This window comes from Nomascus leucogenys, chromosome 14 (genome assembly GCF_006542625.1).
Source record: "Nomascus leucogenys isolate Asia chromosome 14, Asia_NLE_v1, whole genome shotgun sequence".
NCBI lineage: Eukaryota > Metazoa > Chordata > Mammalia > Primates > Hylobatidae > Nomascus > Nomascus leucogenys.
In genome coordinates, this window is record NC_044394.1 from 50,586,632 (window position 1) to 50,606,705 (window position 20,074).

At 51.7% G+C, this 20,074-nt stretch overlaps 1 protein-coding gene across 1 annotated transcript in view; it reads left to right on the forward strand.

The window, feature by feature from the left end:
* The window catches only part of SDK2 (sidekick cell adhesion molecule 2), a 309,169-nt gene that overhangs the window by 234,322 nt on the left and 54,773 nt on the right, over window positions 1–20,074 (forward strand). Inside the window, exons 19-28 of the mRNA XM_030827794.1 lie at window positions 7,997–8,192; window positions 8,381–8,479; window positions 8,922–9,113; window positions 10,845–10,966; window positions 11,702–11,811; window positions 11,945–12,095; window positions 14,751–14,988; window positions 15,819–15,934; window positions 16,560–16,749; window positions 18,735–18,833. Coding sequence (XP_030683654.1) covers window positions 7,997–8,192; window positions 8,381–8,479; window positions 8,922–9,113; window positions 10,845–10,966; window positions 11,702–11,811; window positions 11,945–12,095; window positions 14,751–14,988; window positions 15,819–15,934; window positions 16,560–16,749; window positions 18,735–18,833 — 1,513 coding nt within the window. The remainder of the gene's footprint in view (window positions 1–7,996; window positions 8,193–8,380; window positions 8,480–8,921; window positions 9,114–10,844; window positions 10,967–11,701; window positions 11,812–11,944; window positions 12,096–14,750; window positions 14,989–15,818; window positions 15,935–16,559; window positions 16,750–18,734; window positions 18,834–20,074) is intronic.

A 20,074-nucleotide genomic window follows, 5' to 3' on the forward strand; every position in this document is an offset into this window, starting at 1 on the left:
GTCATTCAATGCACTCCTCCAAACACTATAGTTACAGTGAATTGGAACTTAAAGCTAGAGGATAATCTGATTGAGGTTTGATTTTTTGTTATTCGAAATATTCTACTTCTGGGTGTGATGGCTCACGCCTGTAATCTCAACACTTTGGGAGGCCAAGGCGGGCGGATCACGAGGTCAGGAGATCGAAACCATCCTGGCTAACATGGTGAAACCCCGTCTCTACTAAAAATATAAAAAAAAAATTAGCCAGGCATGGTGGCGGCCACCTGTAGTCCCAGCTACTCGGGAGGCTGAGGCAAGAGAAGGGCGTGAACCCAGGAGGCAGAGGTTGCAGTGAGCTGAGATCGCGCCACTGCACTCCAGCCTGGGTGACAGAACGAGACTCCAACTCAAAAAAAAAAAAAAAAAAAAAAATTAGCCAGGTGTAGTGGTACATGCCTGTAATCTCAGCTACTCAGGAGGCTGAGGCAGAAGAATCACTTGAACCTGGGAGGCAGGGGTTGCAGTGAGCAGAGATCACACCATTGTACTCCAGCCTGGGCGACAGAGCAAGACTCTGTCTCAAAAATAAAAAAGAAAGAAAAGAAATATTTTACTTCCTAGGTGGTGTTATGTATTTCAATCAGAAGGCACAAAGTCCGGCTGTCTCTCTTACTGTGAAGTCAGCCACTGACAGTCATCTATGAGCTATCATTTCAATAAGGGTTATAATATGGGCATAGGCAAATATTATCATTTATTCTTCTTTTTTATTTTTTGAGATGAAGTCTTGCTCTGTCGCCCAGGCTGGAGTGCAGTGGCGTGATCTCGGCGGACTGCAAGCTCCGTCTCCCGGGTTCATGCCATTCTCCTGCCTCAGCCTCCCAAGTAGCTGGGACTACAGACGACCGCCACCACGCCCAGCTAATTTTTTGTATTTTTAGTAGAGACAGGGTTTCACCGTGTTAGCCACAATGGTCTCAATCTCCTGACCTTGTGATCCGCCCGCCTCGGCCTCCCAGAGTGCTGGGATTACAGGCTTGAGCCACCGCGCCTGGCCATTTCTTCTTGACTTAGTAGCTGAAATGCTTTCAAAAACAAGAATTTTCCCTTTATCAACTTTTTGGTTACCTGAAGTTTCAGTTTATCTAGGAAAAGCAGGGTAAGTGTTCAATTCTTTTCCCTTACTTAACCAATTTTTCATATAATGAATTGGTTCTAGCCAGGCATAGTGTATCACACCTGTAATCCCAACACTTTGGGAGGCTGAGGCAGAGGCTTGCTTGAGGCCAGGAGTTCAAGACCAGCCTAGGCAATATAGTGAGACTCCCCTGCCCCGCCCATCTCTATTTCTAAAAAACAGAAAAAATTAATAATAAATTGATTCTTTATTGTCTTCTCAGGTAACAGACGAGCTTGGGTTGGAGGGGGACATCTTTCTGTTTTGTTTTGGGTTTGGTAGTATTATTAGATAACTAAGGATTTTTTTTTTTTTACAAATCTGACATGTTTCAATCCATTACCATTTTTATGCTTCTTGAATGGTACTGGGTGCTGCCAATTCAGTGGTACAAATGGACCCATCATTGGCCTCTTGGACTTGATGGTGAGCCCTCTTGACATGGCCCCAGTAGTCTCTGATAGCGTCCTTGCAATTTGGTATGACAAGATGTTCCAGACTATTATATATACATTCCCCTCACTGTGCCAGGCATCGGCCATTTCTTTAAGGGGCTCTTGTTACTTTCAGTGAGAAATGATAGTTAGATACCACAGTTTCAGCGCTTGCATTGCATTTATTCCAGAAACGGTTGTTGTTCTAGGCCCTGTTAATGGCTAGCTAAACAATACTTTATTTTTTGAGATACTATAGATACTCACACTTTCAATTCCATTTCATGATGACAGACTTTAATAATCTCATTGGTCTTTTGTCCATACTGAAGATCCAGTTCCTACAATACCAGCATTTTACCCACCTACCTTATCCCCACAAATACACACAACAGTTTCAGAAGAGTCATATCCACACTATGATTACTGAACGTACTTTCCGATTATTGCCGTTCTTCTTGTTCCTGAGGTATATCCCTCTAGGGATGGACTTCGCACTGCACTGCTAAGTCTTTTGAAGTCATTTCTGTCTGTAATTTTACCACAGCTCAATACTCTATTAGTTCATTTGCTTCATTGTGGGTTTGATTTTTAGGGATTGATTTTTTAATTTAATTTGGTTCTATAATTACGTTGAATATTTACATAATAAAGTCAAATCTACAAAGCAAATTTGGATAAAATCAGCTTCAATCCTTGTCCTCTCACTCCCCTATAGGTCTGATTGCTTTCTGCTTTCTTGGTTTGGTTTTTTCTTCCTTTTTTTTAACATAAACAAGTACAGGCCAGGCGCGGTGGCTCACGCCTGTAATTCCAGCACTTTGGGAGGCTGAGGTGGGCAGATCATTTGAGATCAGGAGTTCAAGACCACCATGGCCAACATAGTGAAATCCCATCTCCGTTAAAAATACAAAAAAAAAAAAATTAGCTGGGCGTGATGGCAGGCGCCTGTAATCCCAGCTATTCAGGAGGCTGAGGCAGGAGAAACGTTTGAACTGGGGAGGCAGAGATTGCAGTGAGCCGAGATCTCGCCACTGCACCCTAGCCTGGGCAATAGAGCGAGACTCCATCTCAAAAAAAGAGAGTATAGTAGGCCCCTCTTAGCCATGGATTCCACATCTGTGGATTCAGCCAATCTCATATGGTTCTGAAAATATTCAGAAAAAATTGCATCTATACTAAACATGTACAGACTTTTTTGTCATTATTCCCCCAAACAATACAGTATAACAACTATTTACATAGCATTTATATTGTGTTATGTATTACAATAATCTAAAGGTGATTTAAGATATATAAGAGGAGGGTCCGGGTGCGGTGGCTCACGCCTGTAATCCCAGCACTTTGGGAGGCTGAGGCGGGTGGATCATGAGGTCAGGAGATCGAGACCATCCTGGCTAACACGGTGAAACCCTGTTTCTACTAAAAATGCAAAAAAAATTAGCCGGGCCTGGTGGCAGGCGCCTGTAGTCCCAGCTACTCAGGAGGCTGAGGCAGGAGAATGGCGTGAACCCGAGAGGCGGAGCTTGCAGTGAGCAGAGATCGCGCCACTGCACTCCAGCCTAGGTGACAGAGCAAGACTCCATCTCAAAAAAAATATATATATATATATATATAAGAGGAGGTGTGTAGGTTACATGCAAATACTACACCTTTTTATATCAGGTACTTGAGCAGCTGTGGGTTTTGGTATCTGTGGGGGGTCCTGGAACCAATCCCACAGGAATACCAAGGATTTGCTGTACATGCATACATAAACGTGTATGCTTTCCTTCTCAGATAAGTGACAATGCACTTTCCACAGTCTTGATCTTTATATACACACACACACACATATATATATATATATATATATATATATATATATATATTTATATTTTTTTTTTTTTTTTTTTTGACATGGAGTTTTGTTCTTTTGCCCAGGCTGGAGTGCAGTGTCGCAATCTTGGCTCACTGCAACCTCTGCCTTCCAGTTTCAAGCAATTCTCCTGCCTCGGCCTCCAGAGTAGCTGGGATTACAGGCGCCAGGCACCACGCGCGGCTAATTTTTGTATTTTTAGTAGAGATGGGGTTTCACATGTTAGCCAGGCTGGTCTCGAACTCCTGACCTCGTGATTCACCCACGTTGGCCTCCCAAAGTGCTGAGATTACAGGCATGAGCCACTGTGCCCAGTCCCTATATTATTATCATTATTTAGAATATATTTTGGAGGTCACTCCATAAAAGTATAGAGAGACATCCCTTGTTCCTTTTGACACCTGTATCCTCTGCTATCTTATGGATCTCCCATAGTTTAATCAAGCAGCCCCCAGGTGATGACATTTTGGTTGTTTCTAGTCTTACTATAACTACCCTTTCTGTGGTGAATGGTTTTGTGCATATATCTTTTTTTTTTTTTTTTCTGAGATGGAGTTTTGCTCTTGTTGCCCAGGCTGGAGTACAGTAGCATTATCTCAGCTAACTGCAACCTCCACCTCCAGATTCAAGCAATTCTCCTGCCTCAGCCTCCCAAGCAGCTAGGATTATAGGCACCCGCCACCAGGCCTGGCTAATTTTTTGTATTTTTAGTAGAAACGGGGTTTCACCATGTTGGCCAGGCTGGCCTCGAACTCCTGACCTCAGGTGATCCACCCACCTCGGCCTCCCAAAGTGCTGGGATTATAGGCATGAGCCACCACACCCGGCCTCTTTTTGTTTTCACAGTATAACTTTGGACTAGATTCCTAGAAATGAGATTGTTGAGTCAAAGGGAAAATGTGTAAATAATTTTGCTACAATCGCCGAATACCCCTCGTTCAATTTATTTTTTGATCTTTTAATTTTTAAACCTAAAATATGTGATTCAAAAAACTAAAAAAAAGTAAAAAATAGTAAACATATAGTGGAATGCCTCCATCCCACCCCAGTCTCCCACCTGCCTGGTTGTCCTGTGCCCAACTCCAAAACTCTCCTCGCTCCAGGTGGCCACTGTTGTTGGTTTCTTACATCTCCTTCCAAGTTGTTTTCTGGGAGTCTGTGCACGTGCAAAGAGATAGAGGAAGAGAGACAGAGAGAGAGAGGATTTCTCTGACTTTCTTTCTTTTTTTTTTTTTTTTTTTTGAGGCCGAGTCTCACTCTGTCACCCAGGCTGGAGTGCAGTGGCGCCATCTCGGCTCACTGCAACCTCCGCCTCCCAGGTTCAAGCAATTCTCCTGCTTCAGCCTCCCAAGTAGCTGGGATTACAGGCATGCGCCACCACCCCCGGCTAATTTTTGTATTATTAGTAGAGACAGGGTTTCACCATGTTGGCCAGGCTGATCTCAAACTCCTGATCTCAGGTAATCCACCCGCCTCGGCCTCCCAAAATGCTGGGATTACAGGCTTGAGCCACCCCGCCCAGCCTAACCTTTTTTTTCTAACTTTAGTAGCTAGATGCCATATACATCATCCTACACCCTCAACCCTGTAGAGTACTGCCTCCACCAGGGACAGGAGACATTTCACCTGCCCCTCCTTGAAACCCAGCAAGGCAGCTGTTTCTATCCACTAGAATAGCCTGAGGCTCAGAGGGGTCAAGTGACTTTCCGTGAGTCCCACAGTAAGTGACAGAGCTGGGTTCAGGTTCAAGTGTGCCAGCTGCAAGTCTGCCCTCCCCCAACACCCTCCATCAGCAGCACCGCTGCTCAGTTACAAGGCTTGCCTCCCTGGGCCTCTGCTCTCTAAGGGGGAATTTCATATCCCAGGAACCCAGGTCTAATGCTCGTTCCCCAGAACACACCCGAGCCTTCTCAGGGGAGCCCCGTCTGCTTAGAACCTGAGACTAAGGATGTAGTATGGTAAATCAACACTGAAACTGACTAACAAGAAGGCACAGAGACATCCTAAAGAACACTCATCTCAGCAGCTCTGTGTACCTTTGAGAGATAGAGGTCATCATGAAAGGTCTCAGGGTCCACAAATTGAGCCAGCTCTTAGTAGGTCCATGTGCAAGCTCCTTTAACCTTCCTGAACCTCAGTTTCCTTTTCTGTAACAGCATAGGACAATGATTTCCATCTGCTCCTCATTGTGATGATTAAATAAGGCCAGGCACATAGTAAGAGTTCAACGGGTGGAAGCCTTGTTGTGTGTTGAGCTGAGCACTAAAGTTCCATCCCATGGCTGCCCAGAGCCCAACCCCTTTAGGGCAATGAAGGACACAAAAGGCAATTTTACTCTCTCTCTCCCTGGACCTGAGGCGGGGAGGCCTCCTATCCCCAAGCCTTCTCCTCTTCACAAGCAGCTGGAGAAGGACAAGTGGCTCACATCCCAGAGTAAATATTTTGAAACAGCCACAGGAACCCATGGCCCTGCTGCCATCTTGGATCCAGGTGTCAAGCTGTAGGATAATGAAGTCAACGGCGTGACTCCACAAACCACACTGCCATTACCTTGTGCAATCCTCTGGGTCATTTTTGTGGGTAAGGCCCGGTGATATTGTTTTAAGCCACCTGTAAAGACACCCTTTTTCCTTTATTTAAAAAAAATGGTAGAGCTTACAATTGGCCTAAGCCCAATAAAATAATATTTACCCAGATTTTATACTTGCTGGGGAACACACCACACATTAATTCTAACAGCATAATTAATTTGAATTTAAATTAATTAAATTAAATTAAAACATTAAACTTGTTTCTTAATCTACTCCAAAGAAGTTCAGCAACATAATTGCTATGAAACAAGATAATCGAAATATGGAGGATATTTAACATACTTATTAAATGCCACTTAGTATTTCTGTTTAGTATTTTGAGGGTCTAATTAGTGTCTAATTAACTTGCTATAGGCTATCTTTTCACAATACCAATTAAATTTCAAAACATCCTTTATAAATACACAGCCATGAAAAGGAGAAGATTAAGCATTGTTATAGGCATGAGTTAACCAGGAGACATTGGCATGGTATTGTTTTATATCTATAAATACCCGTGCTTATTAAAACTCATCGAGTGTTGCTTTTCACCATTAATTGCTATTTAATCAACTTCAAATAAATGAAGAAATCTCTGAAACCAGCTGTCATTATTGGAGACAGATGAAGGGCCCAGAAACAGGAGCATGAGGTGAGAGCAGGAGGCGAGACAGGCAGGAGGGGGCGGGGACCAGGTGCAATCTGCACAGGGGAGATTAGCGAGAACTTAAGGGATTTCCAGATGGGAATTTCTTGCCAATGCCCCACCTCTACTTGATATTTAAGATGGAAATCCCAACTTAGAAGGAGTGTAACAGGATAATAGTTACCCACAAACTGAAGTTCCCAGCTCTGCAGGAAGTAACCCTTGGAGAACTCCAAAGACGAAGCTGCCCCAGCTCACATGAGGCAAGATGTAGGAGCTCAGGGCTTGGAATCCCAGAACCAGCTTCCCCCTACCTGTGTGAGCCTCTTTGAGCCTCAGTTTCCTCATCTGTAAAATACAGGGTTGGGCTGGGCACAGTGGCTCACGCCCGTAATCCCAGCACTTTGGGAGGCCGAGGCGGGCGGATCACTTGAGGTCAGGAGTTTGAGACCAGCCTGGCCAACATGGTGAAACCCCATCTGTATAAAAATACAAAAATTAGCCGGGCATGGTGGTGCACATCTGTAATCCCATCTACTCAGGAGGCTGAGACAGGAGAATCACTTGAACCCGGGAGGCAGAGGTTGCAGTGAGCCTAGATCTTGCCACTGTACTCCAGCCTGGGCGACAAAGTAAGACTCTGTCTCAAATAAATAAATAAATAAATAAATAAATAAATAAATAAATAATAAAATACAGGGCTGGGCCGAGCATAGTGGCTCATGCCTATAATCCCAGCACTTTGGGAGGCTGAGGTGGGAGGACTGCTTTAGTCCAGGAGGTTGAGGCTGCAGTGAGCTGTGATCATGCCACTGTACTCCAGTCTGGACAGCACAGCGAGACCCTATCTCACAAAAGGAATACAGGGACAGCTTCATGGGTGTGCCACCTGTGCAGTCATCCAGGGCCCCACGTTTGGAAGGACCCCACACTTAGTTAAATGCTCTGCTGCTATCATCTTAAAATTCTTAGTTGTTTTTGAACAAGGGGCAAAATTTTCATTTTGCACTGAGCCTGCAAATTATGCAGCTGTTCCTGGTGAAATGCCTCCCTCCTGGGTCTCTGTGAGAATTGAGTGAGAGGCGACTCCTGGGAAGCAACCAGCGCGGTGCTTTGCATAGTCAGTGGCTCAAGAAGTGGAGAAGCGCCCCAAAGTGAACCCCAGTACCCCGCAGGTTCCCTGCACTGCCTGTTCCTTCCCTCAGAGGAGGCACCACAGGGACTCCGGTCCCCGGACACCATCTGTTGATTGGCCCAGCCTGTGGGAGAGGGCTTGGCCTCCTCTGGAACCTTCCTGCTGCCCTGTGTGACTTGCTCGCCTCTCCGCAGCTGATCGCCTGGGAGCCGGAGCAGGAAGAGGAGGTTACCATGGTGACCGCCCGGCCTAACTTTCAAGACAGCATCCACGTGGGCTTCGTGTCTGGCCTGAAGAAGTTCACCGAGTACTTCACCTCGGTGCTGTGTTTCACCACCCCCGGAGACGGGCCACGCAGCACCCCACAGCTGGTGCGCACCCATGAGGATGGTAGGCACCCCCCAGCCCTGCTATTTCTGCCCCACCCAAGGCCAGGCTGGGCGCCCCAGGCAGAAGGGTGGCCCGGGCTTGTCTCCCAGGCTGAGGTACCCCCAGATTACCACAGGCTGTCTCACAGATGGTGGTCTCTCTCTGGCTCTAACTGGCCTTGGGGGGTGGGGGTTCCTTTTGGGGTGCAGTGCCTGGGCCCGTGGGACACCTGAGCTTCAGTGAGATCCTGGACACGTCGCTGAAGGTCAGCTGGCAAGAGCCGGGAGAGAAAAATGGCATCCTCACAGGTAGGCACTGCAGTGTTTCTGAACCAGAAGGCAGGACAGGGCTAGGAAAGGTCAGAGCTGGTCCATCCCCTGCCTTTGAGCTACTTTTCACCCAAACTCTTGAAGCCAACCCATGTTTTCTTAGAAACCACTCACAGGAGGCTCTTGGCACCTCCACTTCCTAACACATCCCAGAGTCTGCAGCCCCACACCTTCTGCCACAGATCTCAGTGGCTGCCATGATGACTCACTATGTCCCCTGCAACTCCCTGAAGTGCTGGCATCCCACTGAGGCTACACCTGAGACCCAGGGCATGATGCCAACAGCTCCCACCTCCCTTGGCCACATTGCTCCCAGTGTGGATCTAATTGCCAGCCTAGTGGAGGAGTGAGAAGTGGAGTAGTGGGTCAGGCCAACTTGTGATCACAGCCAAGCTCATGCCAACACAGCGGCTCTCCCCAGGGTACCGGATCTCCTGGGAGGAGTACAATCGAACCAACACCCGTGTGACCCACTACCTGCCCAACGTGACCCTGGAGTACCGTGTCACGGGCCTCACCGCGCTCACCACCTACACCATCGAGGTGGCCGCCATGACCTCGAAGGGCCAGGGCCAAGTGTCCGCCTCCACCATCTCCTCTGGGGTGCCCCCAGGTAAGTGCCCACTCTCAAGGCAGGACTCTTTGAGTTCTCCTGAGCAGCATCCCATTCAAGAGGCCCCTTGTCGGCCGGGCGTGGTGGCTCGTGCCTGTAATCCCAGCACCTTGGGAGGCTGAGGCAGGCATATCACTTGAGATCAGGAGTTCGAGACCAGCCTGGCCAACATGATGAACCCCTACTAAAAATACAAAAATTAGCCAGGTGTGCTGGTGCATGCTTGTAATCCCAGTTAGTTGGGAAGCTGAGGATGGAAGATCACTTGAACCCAGGAGGTGGAGGTTGCAGTGAGCCGAGATCACACCGCTGCACTCCAGCCTGGGTGACAGGGCCAGATTGCGTCTAAAAAAAAAAAAAAAAAAAGAGGCCCCTTGTCTTTCAGGAATACCAGCGTTCTTCCCACAGGCTGTCCCCTTCTCTTATGCTGTGTGGGTCTGGGTCCTCTCAGAGCAGGCCGAATCCCCGGGATCCCAGGTCTACTGGACAGGGGCTCCTCTGGCCCCCTGCTGCATCCTCCCACAGCTCTCAGAAAAGCAGAGGCCCCCTGCCTTGTCTCATTTCCCCACAAGTCCCTCCCTTCACCCATTTCTCACCAGATTCCACACCAGGCAATGGTATCTGTAATTCAGGGGAAAATTTCCCACTGTCACCCAGAGAGTCCACCTTGGATTCCAGCGTGTGGAATGGTTGGTTGGGAGGTGGCAGAGCACGGTGGGGCTACTCCTAGGCCTGGCACAGAGAGCAAGCTGAGGTCCACTGTCAGCTCTGCTTCTGCCAAGCCCTACAACCTTGAGCAAGTTCTGTGTCCCCTCTGTGCCTCAGTTTCCCCCTATGTATATATGGGAAGTTGGACCAGATAACCACGTGGTCCCATCCAGATCAGTCAGGCAGTGCTTGTCTGACCTGCCAGCATCCCTCCACCTGCTGCGTAGATGGCTGGGCTGCCTGAGCCTCAGCCAACCCCCAGTGATAATTACAGCCATGCTGGCAAATACGTATATAGTGTTCACGGGCATGGTGCTAGGAGCTTTGCACACATCGACTCATTTAATCTTCACAACAACCCTGAGGGAGGTGTTGTTATTATCATCTTCGTTACCAAGGAGGACATGGAGGCACAGAGAGGTGGATAACTTGTGCAAAGATACACAGCCTGTAAGTAGTGGAGTTAGATTTAAACTCATTCTGACTCCAGAATCTGTGCTCTTTCTGTTCTTCCTGAGCTCCAAGAGCCCCAGGATTCCTGGCTGGAAAATAAGCTTCCCCCTGTCCCCACTCATCCTCTCACCTTCCTGGGCTGTAATTAGGCGTAGGAGGTGTGCAGGGGTCTGCGCAGATGGAAGAGAGGATTGGTCCTGTTTGGTTTCTTTCTCAGCACAGCTTGGTTTAAATGCAGCTTTCAGCTTCCTTATGAGCACCTCACTCACATCCAGAACTGCCAGGAAGAAGGAGGCATCCCGGCCCCTGTTTCCTGGCCCTGAGAGCCTCCTCTCAGCCCTAGGAGATCCCCTTTGGCCCCCAAATCTGTCTCATCCTCCTGACATGAACATGGTTCTCCATAAGATGCAGGAACAAAGGCTGTGGGTGGAGTGGGGCCGTGGCTGTGCTTCTCCTCAGACATTTCCAGGAAAAGCGTGACACACAGCCCCCTCCATGCCCAACAGTCCCATTCAACATGGGGGGCCATTCTCGCTGGATCTCCTTCCCCACCCTGTTCTCCTTTTCCAGAACTCCCAGGGCCCCCCACCAACCTGGGCATTTCCAACATCGGCCCCCGCTCCGTGACCTTGCAGTTCAGGCCAGGCTATGATGGGAAAACCTCCATCTCCCGCTGGCTGGTGGAAGCCCAGGTAGGGCAGGCCTGGGGCCTGGGCAGCAGCCCCCTCCAGGGCACCCCGTGCTCTTGATTACAAAATCTTATGTGTATTTCAGCCTGTGTGAATTTTCATGTGCAACTCTCAATGGCCCATTATACTCCAAATCCTCACACTTGCCAATGTTGTCTCCAACTCCCCCTGCCCCTCACCTGTGTACACGGAGAAACACACACACTACAGTCCCCTCTTGGGTCGGGGGGTGCCTAGAAAAATACCCAGTTGCTGGAATATAAAAATATCCACCTTGGCTGTACCCTGGAATCATCAGGGGAGCGTTCAGAAGTGCCAACACCTGTGCCCCACCCCCAGAAACTCTGATTCTGATTTAGCTGGTTTGAGGGGCAGCCTGGGTCTCTGGAAGTACCCCGGGGTGTTTAGGAGAATCACCTGGGCTGCTTGTTAAAAGCACAGATTCCTGGGCGGCACTCGAGGGATTCTGTAAGTAGTGGAGTTAGTTTTAAACTCATTCTGACTCCAGAATCCAGGAATATATTGATCACAAGCATCCTAAGAGATTCTAAGGCAGGAGGGTTGAGTCACACTTGCAGTCATGTTTAGGGGCCTGGAAAGATGGTAGCCCCATATGGTGCCCTCCAGATGAGCCCTGGGATCTGAACCAAGTTCTTCCTGGCAGGGCTTGTACTGGGCTCAGAGCACCCTGTGTGGGCCCTGTAGGCTGGACAGGCTTAAGGTCCTGCCCTTTTCCAGGTAGGCGTGGTTGGGGAGGGAGAGGAGTGGTTGCTGATCCACCAGCTCTCCAACGAGCCCGATGCCCGCTCCATGGAGGTGCCCGACCTCAACCCCTTCACCTACTACAGGTAATGAGACTGGCCTGGGGAGAAGGCAGCAGCCTCAGGGCTGGGGGTGGGTGGGGGCCGTGGCCCAGACCAGGACAGGGTTGAGAGCTGGGGTCCTGCCCTTACCGTCTTGCTCATCTCTCCCCAACCCCAGCTTCCGCATGCGCCAGGTGAACATCGTGGGCACCAGCCCCCCCAGTCAGCCTTCTAGAAAGATCCAGACCCTGCAGGCGCCCCCTGACATGGCCCCAGCCAATGTGTCTCTGTGCACAGCCAGTGAGACCAGCCTGTGGCTGCGCTGGATGGTAAGGCTCCCTCGAGGGCAGGGGTGGGACCTCTCCGTGAGCTTCTGGTCATTGCCTCCTAGAAGGTGCACACTGGAATTCCTACAGCTCCTTTCTCTTCCCTTTCTCTTTTCTGATGAGATGCCTGATAATCAACATCTTAGCCAAATGAACAAATGACCTCCTGGTGGCGATGAGAGGAAGGAGCTCAAAAATGCTGTTTACCGAGCATGGCCAAGTGGCAAGCATTTTAAATTTTCCATCCCATTTGATTCTCCCGATAATCTTACAAAGGATACATGATCATCCCAATTCACAGCTAAGAAAACTGCGGCTCAGAGAGGTTAAGAACTTACCCACAGCCACACAGCTCCCAAGCGGCAGGTCTGGGATTCAAGTGCCACTGTGGCATTCAGAGAGTGTTCCCCAGATCTGGGCTGTGTGTTGAGGGTCATGACCCTGGGCCATCCTGCACGAGGAAGTGATAGTAACACACTGAGGCTTCCTCTCCTACCAGGCGCTGTTCTGACAACAAGCCTGTGACAGCAGAGTGATCCTGGTCCCCATTTTGCAGATGAAACTGGAGCAGAAGAGAGATCAGATAACTTGCCCAAGGCCTCCCATATCCTCCCACATGCTTTCATGAACAGCAGGGCTGAGGTCCCAACCCAGGGAATCTTTACCCGCAAGTCCACAGCCCTAACCATTGGGCACGCTGCCATCTCATCCTCTGGAGAACAGGCCATTTCTCCCCACCAGGCCCTCTGAAACATCGTTTCCCAGCATGTGTCCCACAGAGCAGCAGTCCCAGGAGGCGTTTGGTGCAAACAAGAATTCTTAGACAAATAAATGTGGGAACAGCACCGCATACCACAGCTCTGCAGAGAATCCAGGAACACTAGCATAGCAGGAGCCCTCTTGACCCTGCTTCCCCAGGCCCATCTGACCATACAAACCCTTTGTTTCCATGTAAGATCTTACTCATTGTGCAAAACCCAACTTGCAAACACACCACACTGTGAAGTCATTATTGCCGTTCCCGTGTGCGGACAGCTTGATGCTAACGGCCGTGAAAGCACTTGGCACCATCAGTCCTCGATAAATATTAGTTATTAATTGCAGTTTCCTTCCCAGAGTGGCTGGCACCTGAGCAGCGCTGCAGAGCTGTCTCGGCCCAGCTCAGTGCCCAGTGTGCAGTGTGACCATACCCACCTCCTGCCCCTTTGCTCCCGGGCATCCCCACCCCAGGCTGGCTCTCTGCTTCCTTCCTGAATCTCACTTTAAGGTTTGCAGCTACTAAAAGGTTAGAGTCTGATGCTGAGGGCAGGGACTGCATGGGGGAATAGAAAGGCAGTTGCCATGTGGCACAGGGCCCTAGACGCCTCTCAGGCCCACACTTAATGGTGCGTGGTCCATTACCTTTCCTCAGCAGGTAAGGGAACTTGCGCTTAAGCCCCATCTCCGGCTCTCGAGTCCATCAATTGCTATCTTAATGGTCTTTGGTCGGCTTCACTAAGTGTCTGCAGGAGGGAGGAAGCGTGTAGTGAGCAGGGGAGGTTGGGCCAAAGGTGAGGAGTGGAGTAAAGTGGGTCAGCCTGGGGTGGGCCTGTGGACCAAGGGCCCTCCAGAGCCCCTGGGGAAGCAGAACTGGGGGAGGTGAGGGCTGGAGATGCCCCCACCCCAGCTCTGTGCCCTTCAGAGGAGTGGAGGCCGGGCCCTGGGCTCCCCTCCCTGTGTGCACACCTCCACTCTCACCAGCACTGCCCATGGTCATCCACACAACCTTAAGCTGGTGACCACAGCCCCATCAGCCTAGTCCTAAGGCCCAGTGAAGAAATCTGACTTTTCTTTTCTGTGAGACTCAAACAAGAAGGAGGAGGCTGGTTGGGCGTGGTAGCTTGTAATTCCAGCACTTTGGGAGGCTGCAGCGAGCAGATGGCTTGAGCTCAGGAGTTTGAGACCAACCTAAGCAATGTGGCAAAACCTCGTCTCTACAAAACTTAGCAGGCAGAGTGGCACACACCTATAGTCCCAGCAAGAGATCGCTTGAGCCCAGGAGGGAGAGGTTGCAATGAGCTAAGATGGCACCATGGCACTCCAGCCTGAGAGACAGAGCCAGAACCCTGTCTTAAAAAAAAAAAAAAAAAGAAGGAGGAGGCTGAAAATGCAGCAGGAGAGGCTGAGGTTTGCTGGACAGAAGGACTTCCTGACTGACAGGTACCCCACCCATCCTGCTCTCTGCCCATGCTCACTCCTCCAAAGGCAGGCATGAGCTGAGACCAGGTGTGGTAGGCAATTAAGTGTGTGCTGGCAGCCTGAGTGACAGAGGTAAGCAGCAGAGACAGCAGAGCCAAAGGTGGCGGTGCTATCAGTGTGTCAGACACACAGCCTTTGTGGCTCCTGACTCCCTTGGCAGGGTAATAGATTTGTCACATGCACAGTAAAGAAAGGCTGCCGCTTCTCTATCCTCCCTGCAGGAAGATAAGAGCCCATCAGAAACACAGTCACACAACCTAAGCCACACTCGGGTGAGAGAGCCTCATGTGGACACTGACCGGGTGGCAGTGGGATGGATAGCCCTGAAGGCTCCCTGGAGGAGAGGGTAGCAGGGCAGTTCTTCCCTGCACAGTGGGGGGCCTGGCTCATAGCAGCTTTGCCACCCCTGCCCCGCTGCAGCCTCTCCCGGAGATGGAATACAATGGGAACCCTGAGTCCGTGGGCTATAAGATCAAGTACAGCCGGTCAGACGGGCACGGCAAGACGCTGAGCCACGTGGTGCAGGACCGTGTGGAGCGGGAGTACACCATCGAGGACCTGGAGGAGTGGACAGAGTACCGCGTCCAGGTCCAGGCCTTCAACGCCATCGGGAGTGGGCCCTGGAGCCAGACGGTGGTGGGCAGGACCCGGGAGTCAGGTACCGACCCCTCACACCCAACCACCCTGCTGCCTGTCCCCTCCTTGGTCTCTATGCCCTCAGGGCCATCCAAGGGCATGCCAGGCTGAAGGTGTTGTTCAAAAACAGCCTGAGCTCATTTCCTCTGCTTATGCTCAATGTCACAATGATGTTGCCACGTCCCCCAGCACCTGCCACTTCCCTGCAACTGTGCCTGCTATTCCCATATTCCCAAGGGGGGCTGGGGTGTCCCTGCCTCTGGAGGACAGTTAGGTAGGCTCCACCATTCATACCGCCCACTCCCCTGCCCTCAGCTTTAACCCTGAAACCCAGTGGTGCCTGAAAGACCACAGTGGAGGGGTCGAGGAAAGGGTTAGCTCTCAGAACATTCCAGAATCACTACCAGAAGCTCCTGGGGGCCTGCCCAGGGGTGACCCACAGAATGTGAGCCCAGCATTCAGGCAACTCTCATCCATCCATATGTGGTTCACTGCTCTGTGGCTTTTTCCTGGCACCCTTTAAATGACAGACAGCTCTCCTAGGCCACCCTGGTCCCTCTGCCAGCCCTCTCTGCTGTGCTAGCAGGAAATGCAAGCTCATCTAATCCTAACCTGAGCAGAGAATCCTGTGAGGAGGCTCATCTGAAACCGGACACAGCGTCTGCAGCATTCCAAAACCAAAGGCCGTCTTGGCGGGATCATTTGCAGTTTGGGGACCATGTGTGCCACGTTTCTTCCATAGAGAGGCAACATCGAGCTGGCCCCTCCCTCGGCCCCCTGTCCTGGTCCACATCCCTTGCACAGTCAACATTGGGTCCTGAGTGCCTTCTCTCCACTCCCTTTCCCCCACAGTCCCCTCTTCCGGCCCCACCAATGTGTCTGCACTGGCCACCACCTCCAGCAGCATGCTGGTGCGCTGGAGCGAGGTCCCCGAGGCCGATCGCAACGGGCTCGTGCTGGGCTATAAGGTGAGTCCCGGGATCCCAGGAGGTGGGGTCCCTACGCTGGCCCCTCCAGCCTCTCCATCCAAGGGGCCTTGTCCTTATCACCCTCTAGGTCTCTGCCTCCTAGAGTGGATACAGGGGATCTGCCTGGCATCCTAGCCTGTGGTCACCATGGCAACCACGAGTCATCCCTTGTGGGTGGGGAGGCACCCAGAGAGGACCCAGGGCCTAGGGCTGCTCCATCTCTCCCGGGAGGCCACGCTGGATGCCCCCAGTTTTGCTTTTCATTATCTTTTAGAATCCCTTTTAAAGCTGTGCCTAGCCACATGGTCCAGCCCTGGTCTGGAAGTTGGGAGATGTGTGACACACAGCTGCTAGCTGTGTGACCTTGCATAAGTCACACCCCCTGTCTAGGGCTGTCTTCCCACCTGCATGCCCTCTCAGGAACCTTCTTGCTCTGTGACTGAGTCTGTCTTTGTGTCCCCAGCCCTCCGGGTACACTAGCTTTGCAATTACCCTCAACCTTTGGGGCCAAGTCACTCCAAGGAGCCCAAGTCTACCCATCCCCTTCCTGGGGATGAGACTCGGGAAAAGTATAGACGGGTGAGACGCAGGCCTGAGGCCCTCACCCTGTGCTGGGCCCTGACAGGTGATGTATAAGGAGAAGGACTCGGACGCCCAGCCCCGATTCTGGCTGGTGGAAGGCAACTCATCTCGCAGTGCCCAGCTCACCGGCTTGGGCAAATACGTGCTCTATGAGGTCCAGGTGCTGGCCTTCACACGCATCGGGGACGGCAGCCCCAGCCACCCTCCCATCCTGGAGCGGACGCTGGATGATGGTGAGTCCATATCCCAGTGAGCTTGGGGAAGGCTGGGAGGAGCCGCCCTTCCTCCTGCCCATCTGGCCTTGCCCTTCTGGGGTCAGGCTCTGCCCCACGGGGAGCCATGGCCTCAGATGCCTCCTGTAGGGATGGGTCACCCGGAGCTACCAGCCCCGCTGCAGGGGATGCTAATTACAGCGGAGGCAGTTTGACGTCTGATTCAGTTTCTTGGTCTGTCTGCAAAACAAGTGTACAGAATAGGGACTTGCACCAGTTTTAATTTACTTTTCTTTTTTTTGATACAGTATCACTCTGTCACCCAGGCTGGAGTGCAGTGGTGCGATCTTGGCCCACTACAACCTCCGCCTCCCGGGTTCAAACCATTCTCTTGCCTCAGCCTCCTGAGCAGCTGGGATTACAGGCGCTGGCCACCACACGCAGCTAATTGTTGTATTTTTAGTAGAGCTGGGGTTTCACCATGTTGGCCAGGCTGGTCTCGAACTCCTGACCTCAGGCAATCCACCCACCTCAGCCTCCCAACATGCTGGAAATACAGATGTGAGCCACTGCGCCCGGCCAGTTTTACTTTATTTTTCAACTGAGCAGGTTCACTTTGAGTAAAGGTCTGTGAAAGTGAAAGTATTTTTCCTGGACACACGAACCTCCTGGTCCTGTTTGCAAAAGAATGCCACCAGCGGGCTGCAGGCATTCATCCCTGTAGCAAAACTCCCCATCAGAAACAGCAATGCATCCCTTGCCCCCTCCTATCTCCCCGCACACGCCCCCACCTACTGCCCACCACAGACATCTGCAGGAGCCAGACCAGAGTGCAGAAGGAAGTCCAAATACCATATGTTTGCATATGCTAACGTTATTCATCAAGCTAATGAACTGTTAAATTAAATATGTTCTATCCTCCTGCCTTGACAGATATACCCTTATAATGATGTGGAAGGCCAGGTTCAAGTTTAGAAATCTCAGGCTGGGCGTGGTGGCCCATGCCCGTAATCCTAGCACTTTAGGCAGCCAAGGCAGGCAGACCACTTGAGGTCAGGAGTTCGAGACCAGCCTGGCCAACATGGTAAAACCCTGTCTCTACCAAAAGTATAAAAATTAGCCAGGTGTAGTGGCACACACCTGTAGTCTCAGCTACTGGGAGGCTGAGGCAGGAGAATCGCTTGAATCCAGGAGGTGGAGCTTGCAGTGAGTCGAGATCATGCCACTGCACTCCAGCCTGGGCAACAGAGCGAGACTCGGTATCAAAAAAAAAAAAAAAAGTTTGGAAATCTCAGACATCTTGTCATTCTGTGCTGCAATGCGGCAACACAGGAAGAGTGCCCCTCGCCAGCCACCCTCCCCCACCCCCTGCCCCATTCTCTCCTCACCCTGTCCTTTGACCCACTCCATTCAATCTTCATTTCCACACCTGCAATATAGCTACCCCTTGGCCTTCCCTGGAGCCAGGGGTGCATAGCCTACCCTCAGGAGAGTGGATGTGGGGACCAGGCCCATGCAGCCCCTGGAAGCATGCTTAGGCCTCTCTGGGCAGGGAATTCCAGGGTCCCAGGATTCCAGAGCAAGGTCTAGAGAGAGGAGTGGTGCAGGCTGGGGGTGGGCATTTCCCATTACCCCACGGCCACTTCACCCCATGGGTGGAAGGAAATCAGAACAGGACCTTGTGAAGCACAGACGAATCCATCCAGGGCCCAACTCTGAGGGCAGCCCAGTTCTGGGGCGTGTATACAGACAATGAGCAGGGGAAACTGGAGCCTCAGGTCCCTGCCAAATGATGCCTATTTTGAGGGCAGAAAGCCCCCTTGGTTCCATGTTCTTGCCCCTGGCTCCTAACACAGTATCAGGCACAGGGCAGTACTCCACAGAAATTCACTGAGCTGGGTGGCCCCTTCCCCCTCCACCCCGCCAGGCTGCTCTGCCCAAGCTGGGCCCATCCCCAGCTGAGCGGCAGCCTCATGCGTCGGCCTCTTCTCCTTTGCCCCCTCCAGTCCCAGGACCACCCATGGGCATCCTGTTCCCAGAGGTGCGGACCACGTCTGTGCGGCTGATCTGGCAGCCCCCTGCTGCTCCCAATGGCATCATTCTTGGTAAGCCTTTGCCCTTCCCATGCCCCGGCTGCAGGAAGAAGAAGGAGGCATGAGCTGTAAAGGAGGCCACTTCATTACTGGCTAGAGGGAGAGTAGGTCCAGGGAGCCTCCACATCCCCTCTAGAATGGGACCTGAGTGTTAGCCCTCCTGTTAGAAGTTCCAGTGTGTAAGATAATCTTCCGGAGGGCAAGATCAGAGTTCAAGTCCCTTAAGAGTCATGGGTTGGGCCGGGCGCGGTGGCTCACGCTTGTAATCCCAGCGCTTTGGGAGGCCGAGGCAGGCAGATCACGAGGTCAGGAGATCGAGACCACGGTGAAACCCCGTCTCTACTAAAAATACAAAAAAAAAATTAGCCGGGCGTGGTGGCGGGCGCCTGTAGTCCCAGCTACTCGGAGAGGCTGAGGCAGGAGAATGGCGGGAACCCGGGAGGCGGAGCTTGCAGTGAGCCGAGATTGCACCACTGCACTCCAGCCTGGGCGACAGAGCGAGCCTCCGTCTCAAAAAAAAAAAAGAGTCATGGGTTGGCTTTGCGTCCCCAAATGTCCCCAAACCCCCAGCCTGCCAGCCATCTGGTAAACCTTGGACGCTGTTCCTTAGCATGGCCAAGTGAGGGCACGCTGGCAGGCTCAGCACAGCTGGAAAAGAGTCTCAAGGCGCACAGGAGGGAGGCTACAGATGGGAAGCTTCATCTCACATTTAGGGTTCCCCCAGTACCCACACCCAGGGTTCCGGTCGGCAGCTGCATGAACTTGAGCAGGTCTACTCCCCTCTGCGGCCTCAGTCCCCTCACCTTTAAAATGGGGGCTTGGGCTGCCTGTACCTGTCCCAGGGTTCTAAGCCCTGACCTCACGCACCACCTGCCCTAGAGCAATGCCACATCCCTAATTCAGAGTGGAGGCAGGAAGGGCAAGTGCGTTAGCCCAGAAAGACCTGGGCTGGGATTCCAGCTCTATCACTTACCAGCGGGTGGTCTGGCCTCTCCAGGCCTCAGTTTCTTCACTTGCGGCTGTTACGGGGGGTCACAGACCCTGTGCATAGAGGGCCTCTCCATGCCACCCACGGTCCACCCTCCGCAGGTGGCAGCTGAAGACTGGAGAGTGACCCAGAGGCCTCAGGCAGACAGAGCACAGCCAAAGTGACCACGGCAAGGTGGCCATGTGCAGACACAGCTGTGGCTTTGGACGGAACAACCCTTCCCGGGGCCCTAGGGGCAGCTTGCCTTGCTTGCCATAATAGCCAT